General features: G+C 42.7%; 1 protein-coding gene across 3 annotated transcripts in view; it reads left to right on the top strand.

Moving 5' to 3' along the window:
- LOC106598949 (lysine-specific demethylase 4A) overlaps nt 1-21,789 on the top strand; it is a 34,474-nt gene that overhangs the window by 10,322 nt on the left and 2,363 nt on the right. For 2 of the 3 annotated variants that reach the window (XM_014189982.1, XM_014189981.1), the window contains exons 14-21: nt 180-393; nt 1,173-1,249; nt 8,510-8,565; nt 9,157-9,265; nt 12,190-12,378; nt 15,687-15,857; nt 16,328-16,447; nt 21,682-21,774. In XM_014189982.1, coding sequence (XP_014045457.1) covers nt 180-393; nt 1,173-1,249; nt 8,510-8,565; nt 9,157-9,265; nt 12,190-12,378; nt 15,687-15,857; nt 16,328-16,447; nt 21,682-21,774 — 1,029 coding nt within the window. The remainder of the gene's footprint in view (nt 1-179; nt 394-1,172; nt 1,250-8,509; nt 8,566-9,156; nt 9,266-12,189; nt 12,379-15,686; nt 15,858-16,327; nt 16,448-21,681; nt 21,775-21,789) is intronic. The other variant, XM_045714535.1, reaches the window with a different exon arrangement.

Genomic DNA, 21,789 nt, shown 5'->3' with positions numbered 1-21,789 from the left:
TTAATTAGGTTTTTTTTATTAAAAAAAAAAAAGTTTTACTTTGAATTATCAATTTGTTTTTATGTACCTTCTAAAGATATTTGGGCAACAGAAAAGCAATTCAGCCACCAAGCCAGCTGTGCACAATAGTAGTCGTAGAAATTACAATTTGACCTTTAATAATACGCATCCCTCTCCAGTCGCAGTCTAGCAGCAACCCCAGCTACACTGTAAAAGGCCGGCGCGGGGGCAGACAGAGGTCCAAGCCCCTGATCCCGGAGATGTGTTTCAGCACCACCAATGACAAGACCAACAGCAGCAGCGCCCAGGGCCAACTCTACACCCCTCACCTGGAGGAGGACGGCACCAGCCTGCTGGTCAGCTGTTCCCAGTGCTGCGTCCGCATCCACGCCAGTCAGTAGCTACTGTCTCATTCACAATCCCCAAGTTTGAAGCCTGTTCCATGTGTTTCATTTGTAATTTACTGTAGTACTCCAGATTTCAATGAATAGTAGTTCATTCACATCCGTTGTTAGACAGCACGTGTCCATTGATAATCACTAATATGCTCTTGCTGAATTCCATTTAATTCACATCAACAGTCTAACACCAATGTTTAGAGCATTTAATTTATTTTAGAATTATTTTCTCAATCGTCATTGAAATGACTAACAACAAATTGAAACTAGTGTAGAACAAATATAAATAATGTTGTTTATTATTATTACATTGAGTCTCTTGACTCTGTCCCTCTTGCTAACAGTCATCAACTAAAGCTAGACAGTCTCGGAGCATTGGAAATTCCGTTTGATAGAGGACTATTTTTTGCAAATTATGACGGCGAGGAAATCTAATCAGTTTTAAGTGCGGTGAAGACTGAATGTGGCCCCGCGGGGCAAAATGAGTTTGACACCCCTGTGCTTAATGTGTTCCATATGTTTCATGTAATCAATGAGATGCTCTCAAGGAATACCAGTTCATGTCAGAGTTCAGTAATCAATCCAGAATGTCCATTCTCATTTATTAACAATGATTTACTGCAATGACGTGCACTTTAATCAATTGATTTGCATGACAAATAAATGCTAAGTGCCTGTGGAACTTGTCATTCACATCAGTGCCTTTTGTCACCTCTGTCAATAGAAAATGGCTTCTAATGTTTTCCTTGACCTTGTTTCCCTGGTGTCCCTCAGGTTGCTATGGAGTGTCTGTTGACCAAGTGTCAGACGATTGGATGTGTGCCCGCTGTGAAGCCAACGCTTTGACTGAGGTCAGTACTGCAATGAAGTACAAGTGAAACCATATCACTACACAAGCTTATCAACACTACATGATCTTAGTTCTACGTCACACACATACTAGCACCCTACTGACAATGGCGTGGGATAGGATAATGTTGTAACTCATGTGCATTCAAACTCTTCAGAGATTCTAGAACTAAGAATATTGAAGGAAGAAGGCTGACAACAAGAAAGGATAGGATTACAGTGCTTTCAGAAAGTATTCACACCGCTTGCGTTTTTACACATTTTGTTACAGCCTGAATATAAAATGAATTAAATTGAGATTTTTTTTTTGTCCCTGGCTTACACACAATTTAATTTCTCCCTTAATGTTAGTGGAATGATGTTTTTTTAAAATGTTTACAAATTAATTAAAAATCCAAAGCTGAAAAATGTGTTGCATCTAAGTATTTAACCCTTTTGTTATGGCAACCCTAAATAAGCTCAGGAGTAAAACTGTGCTTAACAATTCACATAAGTTGCATAAACTCACTGTGTGCAATAGTGTTTAACATGCTTTTTGAATGACTACCTCATCTCTGTACCCTACACATATAAAATGACCTGTAAGGTCCCACAGTCGAGCAGTGAATTTCCAACATAGATTCAACCACAAAGACCAGGGAGGTTTTCCAATGCCTCGCAAAGAAGGGCATCTATTGGTAGATGTGTAAAAAAAATATAAAAAGCAGACATTGAATATCCCTTTGAACATAGGGAATTTATTAATTACAATACACCCAGTCTCTACAAAGATACAGGCGTCCTTCCTAACACCGTTGCCGTTTTTTGTATGTTTATTCCAAAACATGCATCCTGTTTACAACAAGGCACTGAAGTAATACTGGGGGGAAAAAATGGCAAAGCAATTCACTTTTTGCTCTGAATACAAAGTGTTAAATTTGGAGCAAATCCAATATAACACATTACTGAGTACCACTCTCTATTTTTTCAAGCATACTGGTGGCTGCATCATGTTATGGGTATGCTTGTAATCATTAAGGACTGGGTAGTTTTTCAGGATAAAAAAGAAACGAAATGGAGCTAAGCATAGGCAAAGTCCTAGAGGAAAATCTGCTTCAGTCTGCTTTGCACCAGACACAGGGAGATTAATTCACCTTTCAGTAGAACAATAACCTAAAACACTTTTGACTTAAATCTGCTTGAAAACCTGAAACTGGTTGTCTGGTAATGGTCAGCAACCAATTTGACAGAGCTTGAAGAATTTTGAAAAGCTTAATAATGGGCAAATGTTGCACAATCCAGGTGTGGAAAGCTCTCAGAGATTTAGAGACCCAGAAGGACTGTAATCACTGCCAAAGGTGATTCTAACATGTATTGACTCAGTGATGAATACTTATCTAATCAAGAGATATTAGAGTTTTATTTCTCATGATTCTTTTACAAATGTAAACATTTTTCTTCCACTTCGACATTAGAGTATTTTCTCGATCGTTGACAAAAAATGACAATCAAATCCATTTTAATCCCACTTCATAACCTAACAAAATGAGGAAAGTTGAGGGGTGTGAATACTTTCTGAAGGCACTGTAGATAACAGCAGAGACAAACGTATACATATGTGTATGTTAATCCTAGAATTAAGCCTTGAAAGTGGAGGATTCATGTTCAATTAACAATACACTTCTGTAGATGTAGGACCAATATTGTCAGAAAATAAAAATGGTTAGAATGACTGAAGCTAGCACCTTCTCCAGTTATTGCTCAATGACTCTGCTTTCCCTCTGGGATGACTTCAACAGAAGCCAGAGTTTTTAATTGCAAAATACAGAATAACAAACCGTTAAATAATTCCTCAGCTGCGCACCACAAGTTCTATCCTGTACCGAGTCTCACACACCAAGTCATGAATCATATTTACATTTACATTTAACATTTAAGTCATTTAGCAGACGCTCTTATCCAGAGCGACTTACAAATTGGTGCATTCACCTTATAATATCCAGTGGAACAACCACTTTACAATAGTGCATCTAAATATTTTACGGGGGGGTTAGAAGGATTACTTTATCCTATCCCAGGTATTCCTTAAAGAGGTGGGGTTTCAGGTGTCTCCGGAAGGTGGTGATTGACTCCGCTGTCCTGGCGTCGTGAGGGAGCTTGTTCCACCATTGGGGTGCCAGAGCAGCGAACAGTTTTGACTGGGCTGAGCGGGAACTGTGCTTCCTCAGAGGTAGGGAGGCGAGCAGGCCAGAGGTGGATGAACGCAGTGCCCTTGTTTGGGTGTAGGGCCTGATCAGAGCCTGAAGGTACGGAGGTGCCGTTCCCCTCACAGCTCCGTAGGCAAGCACCATGGTCTTGTAGCGGATGCGAGCTTCGACTGGAAGCCAGTGGAGAGAGCGGAGGAGCGGGGTGACATGAGAGAACTTGGGAAGGTTGAACACCAGACGGGCTGCGGCGTTCTGGATGAGTTGTAGGGGTTTAATGGCACAGGCAGGGAGCCCAGCCAACAACGAGTTGCAGTAATCCAGACGGGAGATGACAAGTGCCTGGATTAGGACCTGCGCCGCTTCCTGTGTGAGGCAGGGTCGTACTCTGCGAATGTTGTAGAGCATGAACCTACAGGATCGGGTCACCGCCTTGATGTTAGTGGAGAACGACAGGGTGTTGTCCAGGGTCACGCCGAGGCTCTTAGCACTCTGGGAGGAGGACACAAGGGAGTTGTCAACCGTGATGGCGAGATCATGGAACGGGCAGTCCTTCCCCGGGAGGAAGAGCAGCTCCGTCTTGCCGAGGTTCAGCTTGAGGTGGTGATCCGTCATCCACACTGATATGTCTGCCAGACATGCAGAGATGCGATTCGCCACCTGGTTGTCAGAAGGGGGAAAGGAGAAGATTAATTGTGTGTCATCTGCATAGCAACGATATGAGAGACCATGTGAGGATATGACAGAGCCAAGTGACTTGGTGTATAGCGAGAATAGGAGTGGGCCTAGAACAGAGCCCTGGGGGACACCAGTGGTGAGAGCACGTGGTGCGGATACAGATTCTCGCCACGCCACCTGGTAGGAGCGACCTGTCAGGTAGGACGCAATCCAAGCGTGGGCCGCGCCGGAGATGCCCAGCTCGGAGAGGGTGGAGAGGAGGATCTGATGGTTCACGGTATCAAAGGCAGCAGATAGATCTAGAAGGATGAGAGCAGAGGAGAGAGAGTTAGCTTTAGCAGTGCGGAGAGCCTCCGTGACACAGAGAAGAGCAGTCTCAGTTGAATGCCCAGTCTTGAAACCTGACTGATTAGGATCAAGAAGGTCATTCTGAGAGAGATAGCAAGAGAGCTGGCCAAGGACGGCACGTTCAAGAGTTTTGGAAAGAAAGGAGAGAAGGGATACTGGTCTGTAGTTGTTGACATCGGAGGGATCGAGTGTAGGTTTTTTCAGAAGGGGTGCAACTCTCGCTCTCTTGAAGACGGAAGGGACGTAGCCAGCGGTCAACGATGAGTTGATGAGCGAGGTGAGGTAGGGGAGAAGGTCTCCGGAAATGGTCTGGAGAAGAGAGGAGGGGATAGGGTCAAGTGGGCAGGTTGTTGGGCGGCCGGCCGTCACAAGACGCGAGATTTCATCTGGAGAGAGAGGGGAGAAAGAGGTCAAAGCACAGGGTAGGGCAGTGTGAGCAGGACCAGCGGTGTCGTTTGACTTAGCAAACGAGGATCGGATGTCGTCAACCTTCTTTTCAAAATGGTTGACGAAGTCATCCGCAGAGAGGGAGGAGGGGGGGGAGGGGGAGGAGGATTCAGGAGGGAGGAGAAGGTAGCAAAGAGCTTCCTAGGGTTAGAGGCAGATGCTTGGAGTTTAGAGTGGTAGAAAGTGGCTTTAGCAGCAGAGACAGAAGAGGAAAATGTAGAGAGGAGGGAGTGAAAGGATGCCAGGTCCGCAGGAAGGCGAGTTTTCCTCCATTTCCGCTCGGCTGCCCGGAGCCCTGTTCTGTGAGCTTGCAGTGAGTCGTCGAGCCACGGAGCAGGAGGGGAGGACCGAGCCGGCCTGGAGGATAGGGGACAGAGGAAATCAAAGGATGCAGAGAGGGAGGAGAGGAGGGTTGAGGAGGCAGAATCAGGAGATAGGTTGGAGAAGGTTTGAGCAGAGGGAAGAGATGATAGGATGGAAGAGGAGAGAGTAGTGGGAGAGAGAGAGCGAAGGTTGGGACGGCGCAATACCATCCGAGTAGGGGCAGAGTGAGAAGTGTTGGATGAGAGGGAAAAGGATACAAGGTAGTGGTCGGAGATTTGGAGGGGAGTTGCAATGAGATTAGTGGAAGAACAGCATCTAGTAAAGATGAGGTCAAGCGTATTGCCTGCCTTGTGAGTAGGGGGGGAAGGTGAGAGGGTGAGGTCGAAAGAGGAGAGGAGTGGAAAGAAGGAGGCAGAGAGGAATGAGTCGAAGGTAGACGTGGGGAGGTTAAAGTCACCCAGAACTGTGAGAGGTGAGCCATCCTCAGGAAAGGAACTTATCAAGGCGTCAAGCTCATTGATGAACTCTCCAAGGGAACCTGGAGGGCGATAAATGATAAGGATGTTAAGCTTGAAAGGGCTGGTAACTGTGACAGCATGGAATTCAAATGAGGAGATAGACAGATGGGTCAGGGGAGAAAGAGAGAATGTCCACTTATGTCCACTTATATTTTGGACGTATGATTCTTGATTAATTAATGGACTATTTAGTGAATTTAATTTCTCCCTCTGAATACGGCTACCTGTCAAGCCGTGAAATATGTCTCTTTTCGATGACCTCCCAACTTGATATAACCAAGTTTATCCACTAGATGACAGTGTTGTCTAAGGGAACGGTCATGAACATTCCTACTTTTAACTCTGTGGTACCCAGTGTGTTTGAGCAAAACCAGGAGCAGAATCGCTGATCTTTATCACTTCAGTAATTATTTGGGATGCAAGGTGATTTGTAGATCAGTGATTCTGTGCAGTCCAACTAAGTTAATTATAAACCATGCATTGTACCTAAACTGTATGTGTAAACATGTATATGCAGGGCCCAGCTGTAAAAGAGAACTTGGTCTCAGTCTGTGTTCCTTGTTGAAATAAATGTATAATAAATTGCCGTAGCTCTTACTTGTGGACATGCACATGTCTGGCTTACCCCCGCCACTAACTGTAAAGTTACTGATTGACCAGAGTTAGCTTAACGTCCTACGTCCACAAGAGTTACCCATTACAAGATGCTGGAAAACCCACTGCCAGGCAGCCCAGCGAGGAATGTACATCGCAGTACTCTGGACAGCTTTCTTTATGAAGGGCATTGCCACAGACAACGTGGAGAAAAGTTTCACATGAATAAATAGAACATTCAGCTAATTAATTTTTGTCGGTTAGTATTTGGTATTTTATTAGGATCTCCATTAGCTGCTGCAAAAGCAGCAGCTACTCTTCCTGGGGTCCACACAAAGCATGAAACATGACATAATACAGAACATTAATAAACAACAACAGCTCAAGGATGGAACTACATAATTTATTAACTCACTGGCACCAAGTGGCAAGAACTGGGTATGTTTTAATGATTACCAATTAAATAAAATACTATATAATTACCATTTTACTATGTCATTTACTGTATACAGTTGAAGTGTATGTATACTTCCGACTAAGGTTGGAGTCATTAAAACTCGTTTTTCAACAACTCCACAAACTATAGTTTTGGCAAGTCGGTTAGGACATCTACTTGGTGCATGACACAAGTAATTTTTCCAACAATTGTTTACAGACAGATTATTTCACTTTTAATTCACTATCACAATTCCAGTGGGTCAGAAGTTTACATACACTAAGTTGACTGTGCCTTTAAAACAGCATGGAAAATTCCGGAAAATGATGTCATGGCTTTAGAAGCTTCTGATAGGCTAATTGACATAATTTGAGTCAATTGGAGGTGTACCTGTGGATGTTTTTCAAGGCCTACTTCCAAACTCAGTGCCTCTTTGCTTGACATCATGGGAAAATCAAAAGAAATCAGCCACGACCTCAGAAAATAAATTGTAGACCTCCACAAGTCTGGTTCATCCTTGGGAGCAATTTCCAAACGCCTGAAGATACCACGTTCATCTGTACAAACAATAGTACGCAAGTATAAACACCATGGGACCACGCAGCCGTCATAGCGCTCAGGAAGGAGACGCGTTCTGTCTCCGAGAGATGAACGTACTTTAGTGCAAAAAGTGCAAATCAATCCCAGAACAACAGCAAAGGACCTTGTGACGATGCTGGAGGAAACCGGTACAAAAGTATCTATATCCACAGTAAAACGAGTCCTATATCGACATAACCCGAATGGCCGCTCAGCAAGGAAGAAGCCACTGCTCCAAAAACTCTATAAAAAAGCCAGACTACAGTTTGCAACTGCACATGGGGACAAAGATCATACTTTTTGGAGAAATATCCTCTGGTCTGATGAAACAAAAATAGAACTGTTTGGCCATTATGACCATTGTCATGTTTGGAGGAAAAAGGGGGACGCTTGCAAGCCGAAGAACACCATCCCAACCGTGAAGCGCAGGGGTGGCAGCATCATGTTGTGGGGGTGCTTTGCTGCAGGAGGGACTGGTGCACTTCACAAAAGGAAGTACAATTTTGTGGATATAGTGAAGCAACTTCTCAAGACATCAGTCAGGAAGTTTAAGCTTGGTCGCAAATGGGTCTTCCAAATGGACAAGTCAAGGTATTGGAGTGGCCATCACAAAGCCCTGACCTCAATCCCATAGAAAATGTGTGGGCAGAACTGTGTGTGTGTGTGTGTGTGTGTGTGAGCAAGGATGCCTACAAACCTGACTCAGTTACACCAGCTCTGTCAGGAGGAATGGGCCAAAATTCACCCAACTTATTGTGGGAAGCTTGTGGAAGGCTACCTGAAACGTTTGACCCAAGTTAAACAATTTAAAGGCAATGCTACCACATACTAATTGAGTGCATGTAAACTTCTGACCCACTGGGAATGTGATGAAAGAAATAAAAGCTGAAATAAATAATTCTCTACTATTATTCTGACATTTCACATTCTTAAAATGAAGTGGTGATCCTAACTGATCTAAGACAGGGAATTTTTACTAGGATTAAATGTCAGGAATTGTGAAAAACTGAGTTTAAATGTATTTGGCTAAGGTGTCTGTAATCTTCTGACTTCAGCTGTACATACCACATAAATGACTATAACATTAAGTGTATCCAAAATGTGATGTTAAACACTAGGTCAGAGGTCATCTGTGTGCGTCTTTTGCTCCCTCAGGACTGCTGCCTGTGTTCACTGCGAGGGGGAGCTCTACAGAGAGCCAACAATGACAAGTGAGTATAGTACAGCGATTTGAGGAGCTACCCATTTAATGGAGGCCTCAAGCTCTAGGCTAAATACATTTTGTTTCACCGACGCTACAACCACTCTAGTCTGGTGTTTGGTATTTTATTAGGATCCCCAGTCTGTAGCCAGTGGTCACACTTTACCCTCCCCGCTGAATCTAGGACACTTCAGTCAATGAAAAAGGCAGGGAATGCCTGTAGACCAAGCTAGCCTTCTCCTCTATCTAGTCAAGTCTCTGTAATGGCTTGTGACAGTGAGGAGCCTGTGCTAGTCTACAGTAAGATTGTATTATATATTGAAGGATGATGTCCTCAATAGCATAACGATATATAATAGAAACGTGTTTTTGTCTAGGCCACATGTGATGCTAACATTTTTGTATGTTAACAAAATAAATGTTTAATATAGCCTACCCTTAAAAAAAAATATTGTTTTTGTCCATATTAGTAATAAATAACATCATTATGTTGTAATTTCCTTGAATTGGGAATGAAGGCTCAGTGGACACTTTCTCCTGATGTGTCACACACCTATAGTCTGTTTATTGTGCTGATCTGTTTCCTGTGACACACACACAGGTGGGTGCACGTGCTGTGTTCACTCGTGGTCCTGGAGGCGCGCTTCGTGAACATCGCCGAACGCAGTCCCGTGGACCTCAGTTACATCCCTCTTGCCAGGTTCCAGCTGGTGAGCTCCTGTTCCTCAATGGTCACAGTCAGGACCACAACACTACTTCTGTGCAGGGCCTAAAATGTGTTTAGATTTTGGCATTGGTGGTTAAGATGTCTATTTCAACAGCCGCGTTGGTGGGTGGTCAGGGCTCCACAGTGCGAGCATTTCACTCGTATTTGTGAATGAAAATAGTCAAGGATGATCACATTTATAGTAAAATAAATGCTGTATTAGCTGGGGGTTTTTCTAAGTATTTCTGCTGTTTTGTTTCATAGCTGGTACATTTTATTGCACAAAGTCAAAGAACTACGAATCCTATATAGCCTATTCCACCTCGCGCTGCGATACTGTCTGGCTGGGGGTATAACAAAAGTGAGAATTTGTGTTTCTTGGCTATTTACATTTGTTTTGTTCACAAGCTAGGTTGTTTTTCTATGTTTGAGTTTCATTTGCTCGGGAAGACGACACTTTTACTAGTCAGATTCAATCTCAGACACCTTATCACAGTAACATCTGGCCCTTAAAGAGGCAGGTGAACATTTCTCTCATCTATGATATTTTGGTTAAAAGACAGGTCACAAAATGTTTTATTATACAATATACTACATTACTACTTACTAGTAATACATTTGTTTTTAGAAACATTACAAAGCATGCTCATCTGTTTTTGTGTGTTATGTTGGTTTAAAGTTAGCTAAAAAACAATATTTTGGTTGGTAAACACTGAGTCATGGGAGATTTTGAAATCTACCTTCCACAGTGGCTGGTGGGGAGAAGTTATTTTAGGCCCTGCTTCTGTGTATCGACTTGCTGTCATTTAATTCTCACGGTTGTCATTTAACAGTGGTTTTCTCAACTGCTGAGAGATACAGAATTCAAGTTCCCCATAGTCCTAAACTCAAATGAGAAAAGTCTAACTATTTTCCATATGATGGGTATTGTTCCATTTTCCATATAAATATTTGCCTATGCTGGTGCCATTTGGTAATTTTTTAAATTTTATTAGGACCCCCATTAGCTACTGCTAAAGCAGCAGTTATTCTTCCTGGGGTTCACACAAAACATGAAACATGACATCATACAGAACATTGATAGACAAGTACACACACCTGTTCAACAGTTTTGGGTCACTTAGAAATGTCCGTGTTTTGAAAGAAAAACACTTTTTTTTTTGTTAATTAGAATAACATCAAATTGATCAGAAATACAGTGTAGACATTGTTAATGTTGTAAATGACTGTTGTAGCTGGAAACGGCAGATTAAAAAAAAAAAATTCAATACAGAGGCGTACAGAGGCCCATTATCAGCAACCATCATTCCTGTGTTCCAATGGCACGTTGTGTTAGTTAATCCAAGTTTATCATTTTAAAAGGTTAATTGATCATTAGAAAAACCTATTGCAAATATGTTAGTACAGCTGAAAACTGTTCTGATTTAAAGAAGCAACAAAACTGGCCTTTAGACTTGTTGAGTATCTGGAGCATCAGCATTTGTTGGTTCGATTACAGGATCAAAATGGCCAGAAACAAAGAACTTTCTTCTGAAACTCGTCAGTATATTCTTGTTCAATTAAAAATCTGCCGTTTCCAGCTACAATAGTCATTTACAACATTATCAATGTCTACACTGTATTTCTGATCAATTTTATGTTATTTTAATGGACAAAAAATGTGCTTTTCTAAGTGACCCCAAACTTTTGAACAGTTGTGGACAGAATTACATACATTCATGCCTGAACATTCCATGCTCCTAATCATCATCATCATCATCAATGTTAATATCTATACTGCAGCCATTCATGTTTTCTCATACGTTCTCTACTGCTTCCTCTAAGCCGGCCCTGATATCCTGATCCCACAGCCACCAGTGTTCTGTAAACACAAGAGGGAATCAAACTTGTTTAACAAGGTCCGTGTCCTTGGTCTTTCAGTCTGACATCAATACTGTGTCTAATCATGTGGCGTTCCACCGAGGTCGTTGACTCCTGCTCAGTTCCCCTGATGTGAACAAAGCCACACATCATGCAATCACACATACAACCTGCTCATGCATACAGTTTCACTATCCTGCTAATATGTAACCTTTTATTTAACAAGGCAAGTCAGTTAAGAACAAAGTCTTATTTACAGTGGGTTAAGAATAACGGCCTACCGGGGAACAGTGGGTTAACTGCCTTGTTCAGGGGCAAAACGACAGATTTTTACCTTGTCAGCTCGGGGATTCGATCCCGCAACCTTTCGGTTACTGGCCCAACGCTGTAACCACTAGGCTACCTGCCGTCCCTGAATATGAAACAAACAAACATGGAGCTTCTCCAAGGGTCCTTCACTCCCATTCAGTTCACGAAATGAACATAATAATTTGTCATATGGGCCTTCACCGGAGTCCTTCAGCCCCTGCTCATATGAAATGAGCCAAATAGGCCTCTCAAAAGGAGTTTCCAGCTAAGGCTTCTCCTCAGCAACCATGAACAGTGCCTCATATGGAGCTTCACCAAGGGTTCATGTTGGTGGGCCAGTCTGTTTTCATGGCTGTCACTTCTTACTCTGACCCAGACCACTTCAGTGTGATTGCTTTGTTTGTCCAGTTTGGTCTACAGTGAGGAAGTGGACTGTATGTATTTATTGGAGTCATATTCTAAACTGGACTGGGAACAACAGACAATGGGTCATCTGGGAGCTTGTAATGGTGAGAAAGGAAACGTAATTTCCTATGTCCTCGTCTCCTTCCCCCTCCCCTGTTTCTTTCCCTTTATCCCACCTTCCATCTGGCCCTCTCCTCCTACTCCTCCCACTGGTGATCCTCCTCTACTTCCTCGCCCTCCCTCCCTCCTTATTCTCATCTCCCCCTCTTTCTTGTCACTGACTCTTCCCTACAACCTTTTCAACTCCCACTGCACTTCTCCTCCCCCTCTTCCACTTTCCTCACCCCCCTGCAGAAGTGTTTCTACTGTAAGCGGCGGGTGAAGAGGGATGTTGGCTGCTGTGTTCAGTGTTCCCATGGCCGCTGCACCACTGCCTTCCACCCCACCTGCGCCCAGGCGGCTGGCCAGCTCATGCAGCCTGATGACTGGCCCTTCATCGTCCACGTCACCTGCTACAGGCACAAGTCACCCGTCCTACCAGAGGTAGCTTCTACGGGGGTGGGGGTAAACCATTGGTTCAGGGAAGCATTGCATCATGTTTGTAAATGGTCAGAAGTGTCTTCTGACTCTTTTTGTCCCAAAAGCAACAATTTTCATAGAAATAACTCCTGCACATAGGTTTACCTCTGCATATTTAATTTCTTGGCTTTTGTTATTGCCGCCACCATCAATTGGTTAATAGATATTATTTGTATAGCAGAAATGACATGTATCTTAGTTGTCAGGTTGGAAACCAGTTTGACGCCAGACTAGGTGAAACAACAGGTCAAATCATTCTTCCCTAATAAAATATTGAGCAGCAACAGAAACCAGAGACCATGTGGCCATAGGAACATTGCTTCCCTTCCCCTAGAGTGAGAACTGGCAAGCCCAAGCACGTACAGATATTTTGTCATGCGACATGAAGGATCACGTTTACCCTTTGTCCTGATTCCTGCTGTGAGCATTGTGTCAGCAAGTCAGAACACATTGCAGATTCAATCAATGACATACAATCCCCTGGTGTAGAGTTACTGTTGTGGGTTAGCCTATCAATCATTCTCGACTCTGATTTAGATTTCTTGTCTTTCTATACAGCTATGTAGCCTAGGCCAGTGTTTCCCAACTCCAGTCCTTGAGTATCCCCAACAGCAGACATTTTTCTGCGTGTGGGCGTCTGGCAGCGTGTGGGCGTCTGGCAGCGTGTGGCAGCGTGTGGGCGTCTGGCTGCGTGTGGGCGTCTGGCACATGACTAAGTCGCTTTTTGTAAAACTGCTAAAAGGCATTTATTATTATTCAACTTGTCAGCTAATCATCAGGCCCTCAATGAGTTGAATCGGGTGAGTTTGTCTGGGGCAACAACACAATGTGTGCTGTTGAGGGACTGGAGTTGGAGACACTGCCATTGGTTGAATCATCTGCAGCACGTGTTCAACTCATTCCACAGAGAGCCGAGTGTCTGCGGGTTTTCGCTCCACCCTTGCACTTGATTAATTACCTGGTTGTCTTGGTCTTAATTGAAAGGAAAAAACAAAAACCCGCAGATACGCGGCTCTTCGTGGAATGAGTTGGACACCCTATGATCTATGGCCCTTCTGCTCTACACTGTATTCAACTGGGTTTTTCGCCTCTGGGGCAGTACGAAAGGCAAGTCAGGTTCCAAATATCAATCCTCCACATAACGTAGTATACAGACAACACATTCTGATTCCCAAACATTATACAGACATCACAATGTGTGTGTGAGTACTATATAAAAAGCTATATCTATAAACGATTGCATGTTGCAGACGGATTGTTTCTTTTATACTAATACTCCCGTAATTGGCAACGGTTGGAACAGAGCGAAGATCAACGCTTCTGTCTCTGAAGTAGTCAGTCAGTGCCGCAGGCTGCACAATATTTCCTCTAACGTGCTGCAGGCTCTCTAGCTTTTGTCGAAGCTCAGTGCTTTAAATAGCTAGTTGGGCAGGGGAAGTTATGCTATAGTTGAACCGAAGACGTGTGCAGAGATCAAGCTAATGTTCAGTGAAATACAAATGAATCTTCTCGGAACTTTTTTTTTCTTCACCGATGGCGTATGCATTGTCTAGATTTAAATACCTCTGCTGAATGAACTTTAAAATAAGCTGTTAGATGTCTCACGTGACCAGAACAATTAACCACTACTGAAATAGCTTTTATGAATCCTCTTTAGTTTATTTCCTCTTACCAAATGTAATATATTCATCAACTGGAAATATACGCTGTGTGTTATCTTTATGGTATAACAATTGTAGGCTAACTCTTTAATCTCCCAGTGTAATAAGGCAGCCATGCAAGATTTTATTTCTAAACTGAGTTAACCGAGGGCTAAGGCATTGTCTGGTTTTTAATACTTTAGCTGAGTTCAAAAGCATACAGTGGGTATAGAAAGTCACCACCCCCTTTAAAATTGTTCACCTTTTGTTGCCTTACAGCCTGAAATGAAAACGCATCAAATCAGACTTTTTCAGCTTTATTAACACACAGTAACCCACGTGATTTGCTGACAGAGGTAAAATCGAGCACACATCCATGCAATCTCCATAGACAAACATTGGGAGTTGAATGGCCTTACTGAAGAGTTGAGTGACTTTCAACATGGCACCGTCATAGGATGCCACCTTTGCAACAAGTCAGTTCATCAAATGTCTGCCCTGCTAGAGCTGCCCCGGTCCACTATAAGTGCTGTTATTGGGAAGTGGAAATGTCTAGGCGCAACAATGGCTAAGCTGCGAAGTGGTAGGCCACACAAGCTCACAGAATGGGACCGCCGAGTGCTGAAGCGCGTACAAATCGTCTGTCCTTGGTTGCAACACTCACTACCTAGCTCCAACCTGCCTCTGGAAGCAATGTCGGCACAAGAACTGTTCGTCGGGAGCTTCATGAAATGGGTTTCCATGGCCGAGCAGCCGAACACAAGCCTAAGATCACCATGCGCAATGCCAAGCGTCGGCTGGAGTGGTGTAAAGCTCGCCGCCATTGGACTCTGGAGCAGTGGAATTGTGTTCTCTGGAATGATGAATCACGCTTCTCCATCTGGCAGTCCGACGGACGAATCTGGGTTTGGCGGATGCCAGGAGAACACTACCTGTAAATAATGGTCTGTGGCTGTGTTTCATGGTTCGGGCTAGGCCCCTTAGTTCCATTGAAGGGAAATCTTAATGCTACAGCATAGTGACATTCTAGATGATTCTGTGCTTTCAACTTTGTGGCAACAGTTTGGGGAAGGCAGTTTCCTGTTTCAGCATGACAATACCTTCCGTGCACAAAGTGACTTCCATACAGAAATGTTTTGTCAAGATTGGTGTGGAAGAACTTGAATGACCTGAGCCCTGACCTCAACCCCTTCGGGATTAATTGGAACGCCGACTGCGAGCCATGTCTAATCGCCCAACATCAGTAACCGACCTCACTAATGCTCTTGTGGCTGAATGGAAGCAAGTCCCTGCAGCAATGTTCCCACATCTAGTGCAAAGCCTTCCCAGAAGAGTGGAGGCTGTTATAGCAGCAAAGGGGGGGACCAAATCATTAGTGCCCATGATTTTGGAGTGAGATGTTCAACGAGCAAGTGTCCACATACTAAATATTACATTTTATTTATCTAAATGTATGGCTCTTAAAAGAAGAAATTGTTAGATGTTAACAAACGAGTAGCTTTTATGGATCCACATTCCTTAATTTGTTTCCACTTACCAAATGTCATATTCGTTTAACGGTGTCTGGTCTTTATGGTCCTCTGTTTATGGTGCTATATGGAGTGCTTGATCTTTGACCTCATGTCCTCCTAGCGTAATAAGGCGGCCATGCAAGAGCTTGAGGTCGGCCAGCAGGTTATCTGTAAGCATAAAAATGGGCGCTACTACCAGTGTGAGGTGCTGGAGCTGACCACCGCCACCTTCTACGAGGTCGTCTTCGACGACGGCTCCTACAGCGACAACCTCTTCCCTGAGGACATTGAGGTGAGGAAACTATACCTTTATCGTTGGATGCATGCGACAGCCACAAGTTCTGAAGCTTTATCTGGGGGTGTTGAGAAACATCAGAAGACATCTGTGTTGTTTGCTGTAACAAATAGACAATGCAGTTGTATTGACATTTAAATATATTCTAAGCAAACTAATCACTATGGCAACAAATGAAACTAAGTTTTGCCTGAAACATTTCCTTTCTAAATGTTGTATTACAATGAGGAGCCCTAATGCACCAGTGTCAATAGATCAGTCTGCTTTTATCAGTGCAAGCCGTGGCATTCAGTGGTATGGCAAACGCAGTGGTAGTATTGGTCATAGAAATTGACCAATCCTAAAAAGTGGAAACAAATCAATCCAGTTGTGATGTGGGCTATATTGACTTGATTTAATGGTCCTGGCATATTTAACTGTGGCTCACTGAACTAATACGATGGCTCTTGTCTACGGTTTGGTTTCAGAACCGGGACTGCGTCAAGCTGGGCCCGCCAGCAGTGGGCGACGTGGTGCAGGTGCGCTGGACGGACAATCTGCTGTACGGGGCCAAGTTTGTCGCATCGCACTCCATCCTTATGTACCAGGTAATAGGGACCACATTCACTTATTTACCTTTATTTTAACTAGGCAAGTCAGTTAAGCACACATTCTTATTTACAATGACAGCCTACCCTGCCAAATTAACTTCCTCATTTCAACCACATTCAGGCTGTGCGCCATAGTGATGCGCAGGTTGACTCGTAACCTGCAGTTATATCCGCGGGGCGGGCGAGTTTAGGGTCATGAAATATTGTGTGGATGAATGGCTGATGGATGGGTGGCGGACAGGGTGAATATAAATAAGAAATTGTACAAAAATCCGTAATTGTATATAATTCTTGTGCAATTCATATCTAGAAGAACTACATTGAGGTTTTTCTTTAATTATTTGTATCTGGCATTAGTGCTTACGTTTTAGGGCCTAACTGTACGCGCGCCAAATAGGCTACACAAATGTTTTTGTTTCAACTACTCTTAAGATATCACGGGATCTGTCAGTCTAATTGAGGAGGGTTTGAGCACAAGAGAACAACCAGAGATTAAAAATACTGTGCAAAAATAAGGTTTTATTTACACGTTTACTCCAGTGAAAATAGTGTAGGTGAATATTTACAGAAGTGGCTTAGAATTGTTCCAAAAGTAACTTTCTGGTAGCTTGTTGCAGTCGACAAAAAGGACAAAATGTCAAAATAAAGAACAATAGCACGCAGTAGTAACCAACAGCTATGAAAGGCAAAACGCATTTAAGCAGGCCAAGAACTCACGCAACACATATTGCCTTAACAGCAGCTTGTAACCCAGCACACCCAATTGGAGAGAAACCATACCAATGCGTACTTTAAGTGGATCCATTGATAGATCATCATTCTAGACACTAAAAGGAAACAGACATTTTAGTAATTTAGCAGAAGCTCTTATCCAGAGCGACTTACAGGAGGAATTAGGGTTATTAAGGGACTTCTTCAAGGTCACATTTTTTTTTCACCTAGTCGGCTCAAATTCCAACCAGCGCTCTTAGCCGCTAGGCTACGAATGTTAACACCTACAGATGTCGCCACAATAAACTTAAAGCTACAATATGTAACTTTTTGGGTGACCTGACCAAATTCACATAAAATGTGACTTATAGAAATTTTATTCCCATAGAAAGCAAGTCTAAAAAGCGGTAGATCTGTGCTATTTCTAAGCTTCCCATTTGACGTTTCGTTTCTATTTTTTTACTTTCGGTTTTGTACACCTGCTTCAAATAGCTGAAAGTAAAAAATAAAATAAAAATTAGAACTGGTTATGGAAAATATATTTCAGTGGTTTAGATGGTACAGTGATTCTCTACACATTGACTGCTTGTTTTGTCACAAATTGAAATGGGGCAAACAATTAGAATTTTAGAAACCAGGAAATGTCGCTGCCATTTCTGCATAGTGCACCTTTTGAGGATTACTTGCTACAGTTACTGGTTAAGCAATACAATGGATAATTGTCCTAATATAGTATGAATCCCAAACGGGACTAACCAATGCAATGACAGATTGCGTGAAATACAGAGAGGTGTGGCGTACGCGCACTAGTAACACTGCACTCCTGACACCGCTGGAGCTCTCAAACCAACATGTGGCATATTACAATGAGTGAAACTCCAAAAATAAATGGATAAACAAATGAAATGTGTTAGCTCTAATGGCACAAATGAATGGTGCACTCACAAGTTTAATGCAACTTATAGAAATGGAAATGTTTGTAGACTACTTGGCGCACATGGGGAATGGTGGTTCGACGTGATGAGAGCAGTAGAGCTTGCATCGTCACATACTGATCAATAGGCCATAATGTCCAATAAATAAACAAAATAGCCAAAATGTTGAAGAAAAAAACATAATTATGTAATACATTTAAGAGGAAAAAAAGGGAACCATACAGAGCATTTTTTTATATTTGTGGGTTGGAGTCTGGTGTAGGTGTCAACTTTATTCTGCGGTTGCGGACAGTTTATAAGCAATTGCAGGTGGCCGAACAAACAGCTGGCCTGTACACAACTAGGGCTCCTACCACGTTCAGCCCATACCAACAGATTCAGGGGGCTGACTTTTATAGAGAAATTGTGAGTGGGTTTGTGTAATTGGGTTGGCAAGTACAACGGTTCTGAAAACACATCAAACAATCATGTGGTCCTCCTCTGTACGGATTTGCGTAAATGTTTTTTTTTTTTTTCTTTAAAACATTTTTCCTTCTTGCTACTCTTTTCACATACTACAGTGCCTTGCAAAAGTATTCACCCCCTTGGCGTTTTTCCTATTTTGTTGCATCACAACCTGTAATGCACAAAATAGTCCAAATTGGTGAAGTGAAATTAAGAATTACTTGTTTCAAAAAATCGAAAAAATGGAGCGTGCATACAGTTGAAGTGGGAAGTTTACATACACCTTAACCAAATACATTTAAACTCAGTTTTTCACAATTCCTGACATTTAATCCTAGTAAAAATTCCCTGTCTTAGGTCAGTTAGGATCACCACTTTATTTTAAGAATGTGAAATGTCAGAATAATAGTAGTGATTTTATTTCAGCTTTTATTTCTTTCATCACATTCCCAGTGGGTCAGAAGTTTACATACACTCAATTAGTATTTGGTAGCATTGCCTTTAAATTGATTAACTTGGGTCAAACGTTTCGGGTAACCTTCCACAAGCTTCCCACAATAAGTTGGGTGAATTTTGTCCCATTCCTCCTGACAGAGCTGATGTAACTGAGTCAGGTTTGTAGGCCTCCTTGCTCGCACACGCTTTTTCAGTTCTGCCCACAAATTTTCTATGGGATTGAGGTCAGGGCTTTATGATGGCCACTCCAATACCTTGACTTTGTTGTCCTTAAGCCATTTTGCCAAAACTTTGGAAGTATGCTTGGGGTCATTGTCCATTTGGAAGACCCATTTACAACTGAACTTTAACTTCCTGACTGATGTCTTGAGATGTTGCTTCAATATATCCACATAATTTTCTTACCTCATGATGCCATCTATTTTGTGAAGTGCACCAGTCCCTCCTGCATCAAAGCGCCCCCACAACATGCTGCCACCTGCGTGCTTCACGGTTAGGATGGTGTTTTTCGGCTTGCAAGCCTCCACCTTTTTCCTCCAAACATAATGATGGTCATTATGGCCAAACAGTTCTATTTTTGTTTCATCAGACCAGAGGACATTTCTCCAAAAAGTACGATCTTTGTCCCCTTGTGCAGTTGCAAACCGTAGTCTGGATTTTTTTATGGTGGTTTTGGAGCAGTGGCTTCTTCCTTGCTGAGTGGCCTTTCAGGTTATATCGATATAGGACTCGTTTTACTGTGGATATAAATACTTTTACCTGTTTCCTCCAGCATCTTCACAAGGGCCTTTGCTGTTGTTCTGGGATTGATTTGCACTTTTCGCACCAAAGTACGTTAATCTCTAGGAGACAGAACGCATCTCCTTCCTGAGCGGTATGACGGCTGTGTGGTCCCATGGTGTTTATACTTGCGTACTATTGTTTGTACAGATGAACGTGGTATCTTCAGGCATTAGGAAATTGCTCCCAAGGATGAACCAGACTTGTGGAGGTCTCCAATTTCTTTTCTGAGGTCTTGGCTGATTTATTTTGATTTTCCCATCATGTCAAGCAAATAGGCACTGAGTTTGAAGGTAGGCCTTGAAATACATCCACAGGTACACCTCCAATTGACTCAAATGATGTCAATTAGCCTGTCAGAAGCTTTTAAAGCCATGACATAATTTTCAGGAATTTTCCAAGCTGTTTGAAGGCACAGTCAACTTAGTGTATGTAAACTTCACTTGAATTGTGATTAAGTGAAATAATCTGTCTGTAAACAATTGTTGGAAAAATGACAAATGTCAAAACTATAGTTTGTTAACAAGACATTTGTGGAGTGCTTGAAAAACAAGTTTTAATGACTTCAACCTAAGTGTATGTATTCACCCCCTTTTGCTATGAAGCCCCCATATAAGATCTAGTGCAATCAGTTACCTTCAGAAGTCACATAATTAGTTAGATTGCACACAGGTAGACTTTATTTAAGTGTCACATGATCTCAGTATATATACACACACCTGTTCTGAAAGGCCCCAGAGTCTGCAACACCACTAAGCAAGGGGCGCCACCTAGCAAGCGACACCATGAAAACCAAGGAGCTAACTAAACAGAACTGGGCTTTACAGAACAGTGCCTCAAAAAAATACATTGCTTAAAGAAAACAATAAGCAAACACATTTGGTGTTTGCCAAAAGGCATGTGGGAGACTCCCCAAACATATGGAAGAAGGTAGTCTGGTTAGATGAGACTAAAATTGCGCTTTTTGGCCATCAAGGAAAAAGCTATTTCTGGCGCAAACCCAACATCTCATCACCCCGAGAACACCATCCCCACATTGAAGCATGGTGGTAGCATCAGGCTCCGGGTATGTTTTTCATCGGCAGGGACTGGGGAAACTGGTCAGAATTGAAGGAATGATGGATGGCGTTAAATACAGGGATATTCTTGAGGGAAACCTGTTTGTCTTCCAGAGATTTGAGACTGGGACAGAGGTTCACCTTCCAGCAGGACAATGACCCTAAGCATACTGCTAAAGCAACACTCGAGTGGTTTAAGGGGAGACATTTAAATGTCTTGGAATGGCCTAGTCAAAGCCCAGACCTCAATCCAATAGAGAATCTGTGGTATGACATAATGATTGCTGTACACCAGCAGAACCCATCCAACTTGAAGGAGCTGGCAAAGTTTTGCCTTGAAGAGTGGGCAAAAATCCCAGTGGCTAGATGTGCCAAACTTATAGCGACATACCCCAAGAGACTTGAAGCTGTAATTGCTGCAAAAGGTGGCTCTACAAAGTATTGACTTTGGGGGGGTGAATAGTTATGCACGCTCAAGTTCAGTTTTTTTGTCTTATTTCTTGTTTGTTTCACAATAAAACATATTTTGCATCTTCAAAGTGGTAGGCATGATGTGTAAATCAAATGATACAAAAAAAATGAATTTTCATTCCAGGTTGTAAGGCTACAATATAGGAAAAATGCCAAGGGGGTTGAATACTTTCTCAAGCCATCGTAGTTAACATATTTTACACTTCATACTGCTGCATACACTTTGTTCCTTGTGACCAGGACAAATTCCAGGCCCTAATTTGGGTGCTGTTAACTGGTGTTTTTGATATACGGTGACTGAAGTACCCTCTTAAGTAACGTTGGATGGAAGCCTGTTTTTGCGTGACTTGTCATTGTTTTTTTGTGCTGACCTCAGATGGAGTTTGAGGACGGGTCGTCGTTGTCTGCCAAGAGGGAAGATGTCTACAGTCTAGACGAGGAGCTGCCCAAACGAGTCAAGTCCCGAATGGTGAGACGCGTCTCT

This window comes from Salmo salar, chromosome ssa03, assembly GCF_905237065.1.
Source record: "Salmo salar chromosome ssa03, Ssal_v3.1, whole genome shotgun sequence".
NCBI classification, from domain to species: domain Eukaryota; kingdom Metazoa; phylum Chordata; class Actinopteri; order Salmoniformes; family Salmonidae; genus Salmo; species Salmo salar.
This window is presented reverse-complemented; position numbering and strand designations above follow the sequence as displayed.